This window comes from Rhinolophus ferrumequinum, chromosome 21, assembly GCF_004115265.2.
Source record: "Rhinolophus ferrumequinum isolate MPI-CBG mRhiFer1 chromosome 21, mRhiFer1_v1.p, whole genome shotgun sequence".
NCBI classification, from domain to species: domain Eukaryota; kingdom Metazoa; phylum Chordata; class Mammalia; order Chiroptera; family Rhinolophidae; genus Rhinolophus; species Rhinolophus ferrumequinum.
This window is the reverse complement of record NC_046304.1, coordinates 41985231-42002023: the sequence shown is the minus strand read 5'-3', so window position 1 is coordinate 42002023 and position 16793 is coordinate 41985231. Positions and strand designations below refer to the sequence as shown.

The 16793-nt window shown below is 35.9% G+C and overlaps 1 protein-coding gene across 11 annotated transcripts in view; it reads right to left on the bottom strand.

The window, feature by feature from the left end:
* TANC2 (tetratricopeptide repeat, ankyrin repeat and coiled-coil containing 2) overlaps positions 1–16793 on the bottom strand; it is a 283842-nt gene that overhangs the window by 121991 nt on the left and 145058 nt on the right. For all 11 annotated transcript variants that reach the window (XR_004421261.1, XM_033089675.1, XM_033089678.1 and 8 more), the window contains one exon: positions 5103–5251. Coding sequence is in view for 10 of the 11 variants with exons in the window: in XM_033089675.1 (XP_032945566.1) it covers positions 5103–5251 (149 nt within the window). In the remaining variant the exon portion in view is untranslated. The remainder of the gene's footprint in view (positions 1–5102; positions 5252–16793) is intronic.

Below are 16793 nucleotides of genomic sequence, written 5' to 3'. Positions count from 1 at the left end.
TTAGAGCGTGAGCTCTGGGTAACGGGGCTGCCGGTTTTATTTCCCACATGGGCCAGTGAGCTGCACCCTCCACAACTAGAATGAAGTCAACGAGCTGCCGCTCAGCTCCCGGGTGGCCAGACGGCTCAGTTGGTTGGAGCGCGGGTTCTCCACTACAAGGTTGCCAGTTGGACTCCTAGACTCCTGCAAGAGATGGTGGGCTGCGCTCCTTGCAACTAACAACCGCAACTGGACCTGGTGCTGAGCTGCGCCCTCCACAACTAAGATTGAAAGGACAACAACTTGACTTGGAAAAAAGTCCTGGAAGTGCACACTGTTCCCTGGTGGGGTCCTGTTCCCCTTCCCCACAAAAAGAAAAGAGAGATACATGTGGTAACCATCTGATACCATATCATGCTATCACAATTTTATTGACTATATTCCCCATGCTGTACATTACATCGTCATGACTTATTTGATTTATACCTGGAAATCTGTACCTCTTATTTCCCTTCACCCTTTTCCCTCCTTTTTACATTTTTCAATTATAGTTGATACTCAATACTATTTTGTATTAATTTCAGGTGTACAGCATATGGTTAGACATTTTTATAATTTAAGAAGTGATCTCCCTGACTAGTTTAGTACCCACCTGGCATCCACAACTGTGAGAAAATAAATTTCTCGTTTAAGAAAAAAAAAAGAGAGAGAGAGAGACATGTAGGTAATAAAATAAACTGTACTAAGGTCTTTTACATTAGCTACTATACCTATAGTCATCCCACATTGAAAAGGTTTCATTTCACTATGAATCTATTACGTCTACAGCAACTCATCTCCTCATTTCCATTTTTAGACAAGATTCACAGTCTGTTCCTTGAAAAAGTTAACTGTGTTGTATGCATAAGATAGCCAATTGGGAGGGTAAGCCCAAACAATTCTTATTATTTTTACTACAAGTGATTTCTGCAAAATAAAGCATATATCACAGAATGTGTCTTTAAAAACTTTAAAAGCAAAGCTTAAAGATCAAGCTGAAAGCAGAAAATTGTTCATGGCTTATGAATTAAAAGGTAGATTTTATATTTATTTAGTGGGACTAGTTATTGAGATACAAAAATCACTTCTAGGCACAGAAAACAACACTATCTATTTCCCGTGCTGTAGGCTAAAATGGACATCTAATTAAAACGACTCCACTTTCAAAACCTTTCGGTGGTTTCCCTATTGTCCTTAGTGTTCCTAGAGATCACTAGGATCCTAAACTCCCAATGTGCATCTCTTAAAGGTTCTAAAACACAGAAGGTAAGAACCTAATAACGGAATTCATAAAGTACATCCTACTTCCTCAGAAACTACTAAGAGATGAAAATACAGCAGACAATTGAATTTCACTTTCAATACTTAGTGTTTTGCAGAAAAATGATAGATGCTGACTTGCCTGTGCTAGATTCCGTCATTACCAGTACTACCATGTTTCCCTGAAAATAAGACCTAGCCAGACAATCAGCTCTACTGCGTCTTTTGGAGCAAACATTAATATAAGACCCGGTATTACATTATTTATATATTATATTATATTAATACTTTACAGTTAAAAAAAATTAATATATTATTTCATTTACTCCAATATCAACCAAGAATGAGATATAATGAATATTATTACCCCCATTTAAGAAATGTGAAAATGAGGCGGTGGGGGGCGGGTGAAGGGATTGAAGGGCAGTCGGTGACCACAGGATGGCCACGGGGTTTGAAAATTAATCTGGGGAACGTAATTTAGCGGTTACCAGAGGGTAAAGGGGTTGGGGGTGGGAGATGAGGGTAAGGGGGATCAAATATACGGTGATGGAAGGAGAACTGACTCTGGGTGGTGAACACACAATGTAATTTATAGATGATGTGATATAGAATTGCACACCTGAAATCTATGTAATTTTAATAACAATTGTCACCCCAATAAATTAAAAAAAAAAAAAAGAAATGTGAAAATGAAACTGCCCTAAGCATGAGCTATGAAGTAATTTCCCCCAAATTTTATAGTCCCCACATATATTTATACACTAACTATGTTGCATATTATTTTATACCTTTTATATATATGGCACTTTACAGCCAAAAGTGTTTTCATATTCATGATTTAATTTGATCCTCACAACAATCCTGTAAGGTATTATGATCTCATATTGTACTGGGACAGTATGGTGTAGCTGCTAGGAACATAGCTTGTAAAAGCAGACTGCCTGAATTTAAATACTATTAAACCACTTTTGGCAGTGTATTTCCATTTTTTTAATCTTAAAATTGGAATAGACAAGGACCCTTCCACATTGGGTTGTAAAGAAGCTTAAACAAAATAGTGCAAATAAAACAATTAGCACAATGATTAGTACGTGGTAAGCATTTAATAAATGTCAGTTATTATTGCCTAGGAAGAACCTAAAGCTCAGAGACATTAAGTGACACATCCAAGTCCAAATTTACAAAATAGTATGTGGTAGGGTTGAAAGAGAATACAAGTTTTTTATCTTCTGTTGCTGTGACTATTCTATTATACTATATCACTTTAATTATATTAAATCAATGATACTACTCATTTACTTATTTTAGGACTATTTTAGTCAGTAAATGCACAAGTAAAGCACACTCCATAGATTGTGACTTAATTCAGCCATCCCTGAGACTCACTGTGACATGAAGCATCTCAAAATCAAGTATAAATTTTAGCACCTGAAGAAATATAACTTTTTAGAAACAATAGGATCCTCAGCAAATACTCAGACTGTAACGTCATGTTACTTGTCATTCTTAGAATAGTCACATTTTAATTTGACATGAAGACCAAGAAATAAAAGTAAAATAGATGTTTTATTTGTACCAATATTAAAAATGCCCTCAACACATACCATCCCCATTTTTTATTCACAGAGAATAGCACCGTGACATGGCTACAATATAAATTGATTAAAAAAAAAATCATAAATCCCTGCCGTCATGAAACTACGTTCTTAGGAGATACAGACAAAAAAACCTCAGAGCACTGAAGTGAGGAAGCGAGTTATGTGGGAAGAGCATCCAGTATAAAAGAATGTTTCATGTGTTCCAGGAATGACAAGGAGGTCAGTGCTGCTGCAGGGCTGCGGGTGAGGGAGGGGGACAGGACATGATGCAGGAGAGGTTAGCAGGGGTCAGGTCAGAGCAGGTGGGGCCTTTCGGGTCAGGGTAAAGACTGTAGACGCAATTCTAAATGTGATGGGAATACAGTGGAAGACAGAGCATAGAAGTGAAAGGATCAGATTCCTATTTTACAAGGATCAGTCTGGCGATCGTGTACAGACTACAGAGGGCAACAGTGCAAGCAGAGACCTATTAGGAGCCCATTTACTCATACAGTAAACATTTATTGGCTACCTCCTAATGGTAGGCACTATTCTAGGTACAGAGGATACAGCAGTAAATAGGACAGACAAAAGTTCCAGGCTCTCTAGTTTTTCATTCTAGTAGCTGCTGCAGTACCCCAGGCAAGAAATGACAGTGGCTTGGAGTTAGGTGTAGCAGTGGAAGTAATGAGAAGGGATCAGATTTAGCATAAATTTTGAAGACAGCCTCCATGATTTGCTGAAAGAGTGAATACAGGGTATGACAGAGAAAAGCCAAGAATGGCTCCAAAGCTTTTGTTCTAAGCATGTAGGTAATACCACCTACTCAGATACGAAACACTGCAGAAGAAGCAGGTTATGAGGAAAAATGCAAGGTCTCAGTTTTTGACATGTTAAGTTTGAGATGTATCTTAGACATATAGGTAGAAAAGGTGGTGTAGGCAGCTGGATATACAGATCAAGTGAAGGGGAAAGGCAGGGCTAGAGATAACTCAGGAGCTAAGATAGTATTTAAAGAAATAAGAATGGAGTTCTCTATATAATTAGAATTCTAGGCATCTGACTTTTATAAAAACTGCCCGGGTGATTATAATGTGCAGCCAGCAAAACCAATCACCTAAGGATTGAGGGTAAGAAGAACAGAGAAGTCTGAGGAGATAGCTCCAGGACACCTGAACATTACCTACACAGTCTATAGATATATTCAAATAATCCTTGTATATTTTATTATTTTATGATAAAATTAACATTTGACTAGAATCTTCAATATTTATTAAAAATACGCAATTTGAAATTAATTTTTATCATTATCTGAATAAAATCAGTCATTCCAGGATATTCATTTTAAAGATTACGACCAGACATATAAATCAGAGTCTAGTACTCCCTTTCCTACATTTAGGCCAAAAAGAATGGAAATAGCCAAAAGAAAAAGAAATCTATAATATTTTTTTCAAATTACTGATACTTTTTTAACTTTTTAAGATGAATATTTAGATCATTAATTTTTCAAATTTTCTACTTTTTAAATGTATGTATTCAAAATGAAGATTATTTTTGAGCCTATCTTTAACTATATACAATGTTATATTGTGTTTTTATTATTTCACTTTAAATTATTTTCTAATTTCTTGTGATTTGTTCTTTGAATCAGGCTATTTAGAAGTATATTAATACCCAAACATCTGGGGGATTTTCTAAGTTATCTTTTAGCTGTTGTTCTCAAAATTATTTTGTAATTGACTAATTCTACTAAGGTCACAGTAACTGGAATTTTTTGAAACTTGTTGAGACTTGCTCTATGGCTCAGCGTATCATCAATATGGCAAATAATCCACGTGCACCTGGAAACAATGCGCATTCTGCAATTTCTGGGTACAGAAATATATGACAATTTTATTTGTTGGCTTATTTACTTAATTATTTTCTCACTCATTCAAGAAATGAACCAAAACCTTAAAGTGGCTTTTTAAAGCTAAGAATGAAACTAACTGGTATTTCATAAACTGAAGAAATTCAGTGACCGTGGAAAATTAAGTTATATCTTCAGGCTTCAAAAGGCATTCTTCTCAAAACTCTCTCTCTCTTTCTCTCTCTCTCTCTCTCTCTCTCTCTCTCTCTCTCTCTCTCTCTCTCTCTCTCTCTCACACACACACACACACACACACACACACGACAGTTTTCCTTTCCTGGTACAATAGGCTGATTTATCCCATGTTTCAAATTTGGTAACAAGCAGTTTACCTGATTTTCATCCTGTACTTCCATGTTATATTGGTCACCTGGCTGAACTTCTGTGACTTTCTCTCCAAGGAGGAAACCCAGACGAGTCATGAGTGTGTTTGCTGCCTCATCTACAGATGGAGGGGGACCAAGTTCCTGTTCAGCATCACCTAAAACAGGAAGACATTGAAACATGAATTTTTCAAAATAAAATGGCCTAGTTCTGCAACTATTCTTACATTCAGTTTGGTCATTTCCTTTTGTTTTCAAATTCTAAATCCAAAATCACAAGGTCCCAGTCTAGAACCTGATTTTTCCACGTGTACATAATTGAATACTGTCTACTCAAATTATCCTCTATTTATCGACTCAAGATGGGCTTGAATGTTTTTGTAACTTACTGAATAGAAAAAGTTTCCCATTTCTTTGGCAGTTAGCTTTCCAGTCCTAGTGTTGGAATCTAGTTCCTGGCTGGCCACAATCACCACCTTCATTCAGGTTGTTTTATCTTTTTTTTCTTACAGTTTGTGTAAATAATCTTTTTTATTATTATTATTTTGAAATCAGTTCAAATTTACAAAAAAGTTTCAAGGATAGTACAAAGAAAAATTTTATCCCTTTAACCTTTTGAAACTACTGACATGATGTCCCATCATCCCAGATAATATGTATTTCCTATAAACAAGGACGTTCGTTTACATAACCACAGTACCAGTAAAGAAATCAGGAAACTAACATTTTACATTATTGTGATGTCATCCACAGAACCCATTTAAGTTTTGACATTTGTCCCAGTAATGTCCTTTCTAGCAAAAGGATCCAACAATTCAGGATTATGCAATGCATTTGGTTCCCAGTTCTCTTTTATCTCTTTTGATCTGGAACAGGTTTCAGTCTTTTCTTAACTTTCATGACCTTGACACTTTTGAAGATTATAGATAGCCCCGTCGTTTTGTACAATGTCCCTCAATTTGAATTTATCTAATGTTACCTCATGATTTGATTCAGGTTATGCTTTTTGGCAGGAATACAACAAAAGCAATGCTGTGTTAATTTTGATCAATTGGTTATGGTAGCGTTTGCCAGATTTTTCCAAATTCTAAAATTACACTTTTTCTCTTTGTAATGAGTATTTTGTGAGATGATACTTTGAGACTATGTAAATATCCCATTCCTCAACAAACTTTTAAAATTAAAAAAATATTTTTGTTATAAAATATACATTACAAAATCTGCCATTTTAAGCGCAAAACTCAGGGCATTAAGTACATTTACAATGTGCAACCATCACCACTGTCTATTTTCAGAACATTTTTTCTTCTTCCCCTTTTTCTGCCTCCCCCCCATTCTGTTTCAAGCCATTGTTTCTCAGTCTAGTCCAGTTGTGTAGGACACAGCTCCCTGGCCCATGCTGGTATTATGAGCCTGCACCCCCCCAACCCCCGGCCACCGATCACTCATGCTGGCCACCGCACAAAGCCCGAGGCAGCCCAGCTCCAGGAAGAGTCGTTGTTCACAATATAAGCTGTAGAGGGCGCAGCTTACTGGCCCAGGTGGGAATCGAACCAGTGAGCTTGGCGTTAGGAGCACAGAGCTCCAAGCACCTGAGCCACCAGGCCGGCCCTATTTTCAAAACTTTTAAATCTTCCCCCAAAGAAATTCTGTACCCTTTAAGTAACTCTCCATTCCTCCTTCTTACTAGCCCCTAGTAACTTCTATTCTACTTTCTGTCTCTGTAAGTTTGCCTATTCTACATATCTCATATAAGTGGAATCACACAATATTTGTCCTTTTATGTCTAGCTTATCTTACTTCGCATGTTTTCAAGTTTCATCCATGTGTAGCATGTACCAGAATTTTACTTTTTAAATTTCACGCCTTTTTATGACTGAATAATATTCCATTGTTTGTATATGCCACATTTCACTTACCTATTCATCTTATGTTGAACACCTGGATTGTTTCCACCTATTAGATATTATGAATAATGATAGTATGAACATTGTTGCACAAGTATTAGTCTAAATCTTTCTTCAATAAACTTTTGCCCACTATTTTAAGTATCCATTAATGTTTCTTGGTTGAATTAACATCATGCTTGCCAAACAGTGATTTTTCTAAATCCATGAACTTACCTACAGTGTGCATTCTCCAGCCATCCACCTACCCACTCACCACTCATCTATTCAACCACCTATCTCTCTAGTTAAACTCAGATTCCCATCTTATTCACTGAGTTATAATGTTACTATCATTATTTATTTTGTTGCTCAAATTGTCCCAGATTTGGCCAGGCTAAGCCCTCTCAATTCGGCTCCTATAACCTTTTGACATATTTCTATCATTTTCTGGGCACTTCTTTGCTTTCTGGCACAAGATGTTCCAGGCTCATCTTGTACTTTCCCTGCCCTAGTCCTAGAATGAGTCCTCTTTCCAAGAAGCCCTGGTTCTTTTTACTGGAGAAGGGTATTTAGAATACCAGGCATGCTTGTTGCTATTAGGATGTCACTGTCCCCCAGGTCCACTCAGAGGACAGAGTTCGGCAGTATATTCACACATGTATATACATACATGTATGCCTACATTCACATACACACATATATTCATTTTAATTTGCAAACACATACCTCCAAAGTTCACAGTGATGCTCTAATTCCAATTCAATAGCATAGGATTAATTCTAGTTTGTCTCCTTTCCAAAGTTATAAATCTGTTCTCCAATACTGAGAAATCTGGCTCTTGTTGTCCTTACTAATCTGCTCCCCCTACAGGTAACAAATTTCACTGTTGCTACGTGCCACCCTGCATACAGATGCTCAGCTCATCCTGGCTGGGTACCGACCCCATGATAGACCTGAGCTACCACTGCTCCCCGTCACAATCATTTTTTCAAAACTGATAAATAACTAACATACCATAAACTCTATCCCCTTAGAGTGTACAATTCAGCGGCTTTTAGTATATATGTAAGGTTAGGCAAACCTTACCACTACCTAATTCCACAACCTTTTCATCACTACAAAAGAAAACCCCTTTCAGGTTCATTTTTGCCTTGAAATTTAAACCCCTAAAATTCCTGATCTCTGGCATTCATTTTAATCCTCTGCTTCCAGACTGCTACATTCTTTCCACGCAATTAGCTTTTTAGGTTCTCTTTCTATTTAGGCTTTTCAGTGGTTACCAACTATAGGAATGATTCCTTTTCAAATCTTTTCACTGAGAGATGCTGAACAAAGTCAGTATAAGGTTTTTCTTTGGAGTCTCATCAAGATAAATTTATTTCTAAATACAGAACTCATAGAAATCACATAAAAAGGCATTGGGGAACTCAAGGTGATCTATAATCCCCTATCCTTGACAAAGAGTCAAGGATAGGGGATCATGTCAAGGCACAAAACTTAAATCAAACTAAAAATATGATATATCTCAGATTTTTCACAGATTATCTTTTATTAACTATAGTAACAGCTAGCACATATGTGGCTTAACTACATGTGAGATACTATTTCTAAATGTTTTATATATATTAACTCATTTAATTATCACAACCATGAGGTAAACACTCATCCCTATTTTACAAATAAGAAAAGTGAAGCATAGATGGGATAAGTAACTTGCCCAAATTCATATGGCTATTAAGTGGCTAAGCCAGGTAACCTGGATCTACAACTCAGGCTCTTAACCCCTAAGTTACACTGTCATCCTTGATTCCAGTCTCGCACCATGTTGCTGGGTATCACTCCCTACCTCCCCTCTGCCCAGGGTATTAGCTCAAAACTCTCCAAATTTTCTTAAATCCTCATACCAAGTATTTTACCTATCTTTTTGTCTCATCCATGACCATCCAGGCGATGTGAAGAGAGTGTCATCTTCATAACAAACACGCCCAATTAAGGTATATCCCTAAACAAAGACAGTACTTTCCTTAAGTGGAATTCTACTGTGACTTCTTTAAAAATGATGAATTTGGAGTATGACAAACAAAACAAGATGGCTGGTAGGTTGTTAAAAAATCATCACGGTGAGACTATTACACAAAGCAAATCACACAGCATCCATACATTACACTTACTAAAACTATTTATATTCACAGCTCTTGGTTTTTACTTTGGCTATTTGGGAGTAGTGTGTTTATGCATTAGGCTTTGCTCCTGGAGCACTCAATGAGAAATACAGCATCATAAAAACTAAAGGATTCTAAAATTTACAAGTATATGGACAGGTCCAGGAATAGTGAAGATAACTTGAAGAATGACTTCTATTACTTGACATCAAGATTTAATATAATGCTGAAGTAATTAAGACAGAATATGACTGATACAAGCATAGATAAAAAGACCAATGGAACTGAATAAAGAATCCAGAAGCATATCTAAACATATAGAATCACCTTATTTAGGATAAATGTGTCACTGTATTATTTTAGTAACAAGATGGTATTTTCAATAATTGGTGATGGATCAATGATATGAATAAAAATGAAACCTGTTTCTACTTCATATCATACACAAAAATCAATTCAAAATGGATTATAGAAATATAAAAGGTAAAATAATAAATTTTCTGGAAGATAATGTAACAGAATAGCTCTATGACCTAAGACTAGGCAAAGATTTCTTAAACAGGACAAAAAGGGGCACTAACCACAGAAGAAAAGATTGGTAAAGTGAAGTTTATTAATAAGAAAAACTTCTGTTCACCAAAGACACCACATTAATACGGTAGAAAGGCAAGCCACAGAGTGGGAAAAGATAGCGAACATGTATATAAAGAACTCACACAAATCAATAAGAAAAATAAGATAATCCAATTTAAAAAAATATCTATACAGGAATTTACAAGAGGATAGCCAAATGACCAATAAACATATGAAACAATGCTCAACATTACTGGGAAATGATAATCAAAACCACAATGACACACCACTACAAATGTGCAGTGCAGAATAAAACACAAAGACCTGATAATAGGGTAAAAGAGTATATAAATACTATTGTGCTGCTGGAAATGTAAATTGATAGCATCAAATTTGGAAAAACTTTTAAGCTGAACATACTGAAAACCTTGTAACCCAGCATATCCATTACCACGTATATACCAAAAAGAAAAGTATACATAGGTACATCAAAATATATGTAACATTCATAGACTTGTTCATAATAGCCATCAACAGTAGACATACAATTATATATGACAGCAATAAAAGAGAATCTCACAAACATACTACTGAGCAAAAGAAGAGAGACTCAAAAGAGTATTTATTATACTAAATGATTTCTTTTATATAAAGTTTGAGAACTAATAAAAGAATAATTAATAATGGCAATCAGAATAGTGGTTATGCTTGTAGGGAGTAGAAAATTATATAGAGGAAGTATGGGAAAGCTTCTAGAGTGCTGGTAATATTTTATATCTTGATTTGGGTAGTGATTATAGGTGCATTCATGTCATAATATTTTATAGCTGCATAATTATGACTTGAGTACCTTTCTGTATTTATTAATATTTTAATTTTTAAAAATTACAGAAAATGGATTAAGGACACAGGACATTGGGTTTGAGAATGAAACAATCCTCATAATACGTGGGATTTTTCCTTCCATGAAAGAAGTCTAGAATTAAGAAAAAAAGAAATGCTCTATGTATTTAAAAATTTGTATATAAAAAAAAATTACTGCCACTCCTCAGTTAACAACTTAAAGTGGGGCAATAACGTAGGATCAAGAGAAACCAGTGTATACAAGAAGTATTTTATAAACTAAAGGAAATGCTAGAGAGCAGAGGAAGAAACAAACGTGTTTTGGAAGAATGCTTGGAGGCAAAGGAGGGAAGAGGGTTCTTAGAGGAAGCCATACTCAAAATTCTTACAATGGAGGAGTTTGATTTTTTAACAGAAGAGTTAGGGAAAAAGAACAGAGGGAACAATTTTCAGATTCAAATCTGTATGACATATCACTTCAACACAAATACAGAACTCTAAGATCAAAACTAAATGTAATATATTTAATGTTTTAAATGAAAGTTTTATTTCTGGAATAATAATATTGGTAATAATAACAATAACTAATAATCCTTGAGATTTTACTGTCTGGTACTTTCTAAGTGCTTTACATGTATTAAATCATTTAAGCTTTGTATTTCTTATCTTACAGATAGTAAAAGTGAGGCAAAGATCAAGTTCTTGGCTTGCCCATGAATCTAGAGTTAGCTAAGTGGCAGAGAGTTAGCTCAGTATTAGTCCAGGCTGTCTGGCTCCTGAGTCTAGATTCTTAACCACCTCATTATTTTGCCAGGAAATATGTGACTATTGAGTACGAACTGTTTACAAGATTATTTTGTTTATTTTTATCTTTAACAGTATTCAGCAGAATTATCTGATCACAGACAACATAGGAAAGCATTCATTAATTCAATAAATATTTACTGAGTATTTCCTTTGTGTCTAGCACTGTGTTAGATGTTACATATTCATTTATGAACAACAAGCATAATCTCTATCCTTAAGGAGATTATAGTCTCATGGGGGAAATTAGAAAACTAAACAACTTAATTAAGTCATAAATTAAATTATTTAAGTCATAAATTAAACTCGGAGAAATATAATGCAGGCAGGACATACATAGGATGTTATAAAAAAGCAAGTGCTGAATATTTCTGAACACTTTGGTGTTCCTTTTACTTTTTTATTATTAAATTAAATTCATTGGGCTGACCAATATATTGGTTATTATATAAGTTCAAAACTGTCTTTATTTTTCTTGATGACTCCAATTCCCCTTTCAGAGATGGTTTACACTTTACAACATTTGCAAAAACTGCCTTCCACTTAAAGTAGTCAAACTGCAAAGGGATTAAACAATGATTCCAACTATGCCAAGATATAAAAACAGACACACAGATCAGTGGAACACAATAGAGAGCCCAGAAATAAACCCACACATATATGGTCAATTAACTTACGACAAAGGCGGCAAGAATTTACAATGGAAAAAGAAGAGTCTTTTCAATAAATGGTGTTTGGAAAACTGCATAGTCATATGCAAAAAAAATGAAATTCGACTACTATCTTACACCATGCACAAAAATTAACTCAAATAGATTAAAGACTTCAACAGAAGACCGGAAACCATAAAACTCCTGAAAGATACCATAGGTGGTAAGCTCCCTGATATCAGTCTTGTGATGATTTTTTTGGATCTGACTCCAAAGGCAAGAGCAACAAAAGTAAAAATAAACAAGTGGGACTACATCAAACTAAAAAGCTTCTTCTGCACAATGAAGGAAACCATCAACAAAATGAAAAGGCAAGCTACTGAATAGAAGAAGATATTTGGAAATCATGTATCTGATAAGGGATTAATAGCCAAAATATATAAAGAACTCATACAACTCAATAAAAAACAAGCAATCTGATTAAAAATGGGCAGAAGATGTGAACAGACATTTTTCCCAAAGAAGACATACAGATGGCCAAAAGGCACCATGAAAAGATACTCAACATCACTAATCATCGGGGAAATGCAAATCAAAACCACAATGAGATATTACCTATTCGAATGGCTATCATCAAAAAGACAAGAAATAAGTGTTGGTGAGGATGTGGAGAAAAGGGAACCCTCATGCACTGTTGATGGGAATGTAAATTGGTCCAGCCACTATGGAAAACAGTATGGAGGTTTCGCAAAAAATAAAAAATATAACTACCATATGATCCAGCAATTCCACTTCTGGGTATTTATCTAAAGAAAACAAAAACACATTCAAAAAGGTATATGCACCCCTAATAGTTCCTGCAGCATTATTTACAATAGTCAAGATATGGAAACAACCTAAGTGTCCATCGATGGATGAATGGATAAAGATGTGGTACGTGTACGTGTACACACACACACACACACACACACGAATACTACTCAGCCATAAAGAAAATGAATTTTTGCCATTTGGGACATCATAGATGAACCTTGAGGGTTTTATGCTAAGTGAAATAAGTCAGACAGAGAAAGACAAACACCATTTGATTTCACTTATATGTGGAATCTAAAAAAAATAAATGATCAAACAAAACAAATAAATACGGAGAACAGATTGGTGGTTGCCAGAGGGGAGGGAGGTTGGAGGCAAAGGGGGAAGGGAGTCAAGAGGTACAAACTTCCAGTCATAACATAAATAAGCTACAGGGATGTGACGTACAGCATGGTGACTATAGTCAACAATATTGTATTGCATATTTGACAGTTGCTAAGAGAATAAATCTTAAGGATTTCATCACAAGAAAAAAAATTTGTAACTTTGTATGGTGATAGATGATAACTAAACTTTTGTTGATCATTTCCCTGTGTATACAAATATGAAATCATTATGTTGAATACCTCAAACTAATATAACATTGTATCATATATCAATTATATTTCAATTAAAAAAAAACTGTACCAAGAAATGAATGTTTAATAGGTAATGTATCCAAATCTCTAATCTGTATTGTATACATGGCAGGCTACACAAAGTCTAGTTTATAGATGCTTCTTAATTTTTAGCATTCTCTTAGCAGTTTCACATTGGGCTGTTTACATTTTCCTTTACGACCTGTTAAATATAAACCGCTTGTTTTCATCTATTTCAAATCACGCACAAATCTGTATTACATTTAATCAAATAAAGAAACCCATGCTTTCTTTTTAACAGAACTACAAAACCTATGATTAGCTCAGCCCAATTGCCAAAGCAAACCTGGTTATATTTTCATGTCTTAGTTCTTATATGATTACCTAAATTCTCTTTTTTGATGAATACTGAAAAACGGGTGACTGCTAAAAGCAGAGACTATTTGTCACAGTAAGTGCTGAAGCCGGGAGGCTCTCCCCATCCTCCCAAAACTGAGCTCCCTGCGAGAATCACTGCCTAACAGCAACCAAGAATGAAAGCAGCCACCACTCGTGCAACTCCACTCAGAACGGCTGACTTTAAAGCGTTCCTCCCACTGCTTAGTTCCCATGGGCATCCTCGAAGAAGAGGGGGAAGAAACCAATGAAACAATTGTTGAAACGGAGGGATGGGTACACGGGAGGTTCTTTGGGTGTGTTTAAAACGTTACACAATAAAAATTTGGGCTTGTGTTCTTGAGCTCTGGTGATCCATTAAGAGAAGAGCTTCTCTCCACCTGATGCTCCTTCAGCCTGGGCCCCAGAAAGAACACACACAGACCTGAGACCAACTTGAACCCCGGAGCTGCTCAGCCAACATGCCGCCTGAAGGAGCCATTCCAACCAACACTTGCAAATCCATGGGTAAGAAAAAAAAATTGCTTATTTCTGGTTGTTGTAAGTTTTAGGGTGGTTTGTTACAGAGCATTATTGTGAGCATTTAATTTTTAGATATTTGACTCAAATACAACGATAACTTAATTCGCCATACTAATGGGTGCACAGTGGTATCTTGTGGTTTTAATTTGCATTTCTCTGATGACTAATTATGTTGAGCATCTCTTCATGTGTTTATTGGCCATTCTTGTATCTTTTGTGAATGTCTCTTCAAATCTTTTGTACATGTAAAAAAATTAGGGTCTCTTCTGGTTAATTGTAAGAGTTCTTTTAGATATGCACAGTATGACAATTAAGTTCGCGAATTCATCCTAGAAAAAGTTGTTGCACACCTCACTGATGAATATCACTATGGTCACCCTGGAAGTACTCCCCTTGGGAAGCTATGCACCGACTCCAGCACCTAGTCCACCCTTCAAAGCAATTATGGAACTCTTTTTCAGGAATGACCATCAGAGATGTCATCGTGTTACCCTTGATGTCCTGAATGTCATCAAAATGTCTTCCCTTCAATATTTCCTTTATCTTCGGGTAAAGAAAGAAGTCATTGGGGGCCAGATCAGGTGAGTAGGGAGGGTGTTCCAATACAGTTATTTGTTTACTGGCTAAAAACTCCCTCACAGACAGTGCCATGTGAGCTGGTGCATTGTCGTGATGCAAGAGCCATGAATTGTTGGCGACAAGTTCAGGTCGTCTAACTTTTTCATGGAGGCTTTTCAGCACTTCCAAATAGTAAACTTGGTTAACTGTCCAGGTAGCACAAATTCATAATGAATAATCCCTCTGATATCAAAAAAAGGTTTGCAACATCATTGCAACAAGTTCTCAAACCTAATTGTCTGACCTTGTAGATTCTATGTCATGTCCAGATCTGCCTTTGTCATTAGGAGTGACAGCCTGGCAGCTGTCATGGAGGTCACGAAGTGCAGAGGAGTGAGAATGGCATAAGTGGCTATAGAGGAGGATGCTAAGGTAAAGGTATAAACGATGCAGGCCAGGAAAAGAAAGAACTTGCAACTATGTTGTTCCAAGTGAAATATTGTTCTTGTCATTTTTAATACCACAGGTGCTATGCTATTGTTCTCATGAAGTGTAATGTAAAAATCACTTTTCTTTTTATGTGCATAAGTCTGAGACTTAGCAAAAAAAGCATTTCTTTTGTATATATTTTTGTTTATGTTCAAGCATGGAAGTACTATATGTTCTATGTTAGAATACTGTAATTATGTTATGTGAAAAATGTGTGGAAAGAAATGAAGACTACCCAAACAAGAGCAAGAAAGGCTATTTATTCAGAGCTTGTTATAGAGCAAGAGTCAGCCCCCATCACTTGCACTTGGCAGAGACTCAAAAGCAGACAGAGGAGCAGAAAAGCTTCCCAGTGGGAGGGAAAAGGTAAGGTGTCAGGTGTGCTCTGATTGGAGGCACTTGGCAGAGAGAAGCTAAATGTGGGCTAACTAGAAGAGGAGCACACATTTAGCTTTCTCTGGTAGGTCCTAAGTTGGTAGTGAAGGTGCCAGTGAATAATCAAGCCCCGCTCATTTTGTTCCCATTGTTATAGGAGTTATTGTTGGCTTCCTGGACTGGTTGCTAGAGAGAATAGTCTCACTTCATACAAGTCTGACTTGTAGGTAGTAGGCTGGCTTCCTGGGCTGGTTGCTTCAGATTGGGGGTCAGCGTTCTATTTTTACATATGGTCTGGCTATTGTATACATAGAGGGTGCCAAAAAAATGTATACACATTTTAAGAAAGAAAAAAATTGTATTAAAATTGTAATATTCGATATGTATTGATAACAAAAGATGAATTCAAGTCACATTTCTGCAATTACAAAAGGTACTCAAAGTGGTTGCCATCAGCATCATTTTAATACAATTTTTTCCTTTCTTAAAATGTGTATACATTTTTTTGGCACCCTCTCTATATTGAGTTTCCCAAAAGATAGTGTTAAGTTTATTCTTGTATTTCTTTTCTTTTTCCTGATCTTTGAGGATAAATGTGTCACATTTAGCTAACAGATATTTTCCTGAAATCCTCATTCTTTGTTTTATTTTAATTGATTATGTTCTCTAATTACATTTATTATGGTTTACTCATAGCTCAGTTGGCTGCCATGGCAGACTTCTGATCCAGTGAAGTTGTATGCCCCTTCCCATATGCTAGTCACATTGGCCTTGTATGTAGCCTTCTTTCCATGACAGGAGAAAGTTTAAAATAAATAAGATATAACAAATCAAAAACCACTTAAGGACACCATAGTGAAATTATAGTTAGTCCTCACTTAACATTGTTGATAGGTCTGCAACTTTAAGCAAAACTACATACAACAAAACCAATTTTATCATAGGCTAATTGATATAAACAAGAGTTAAATTCCTATGGCAACTCACC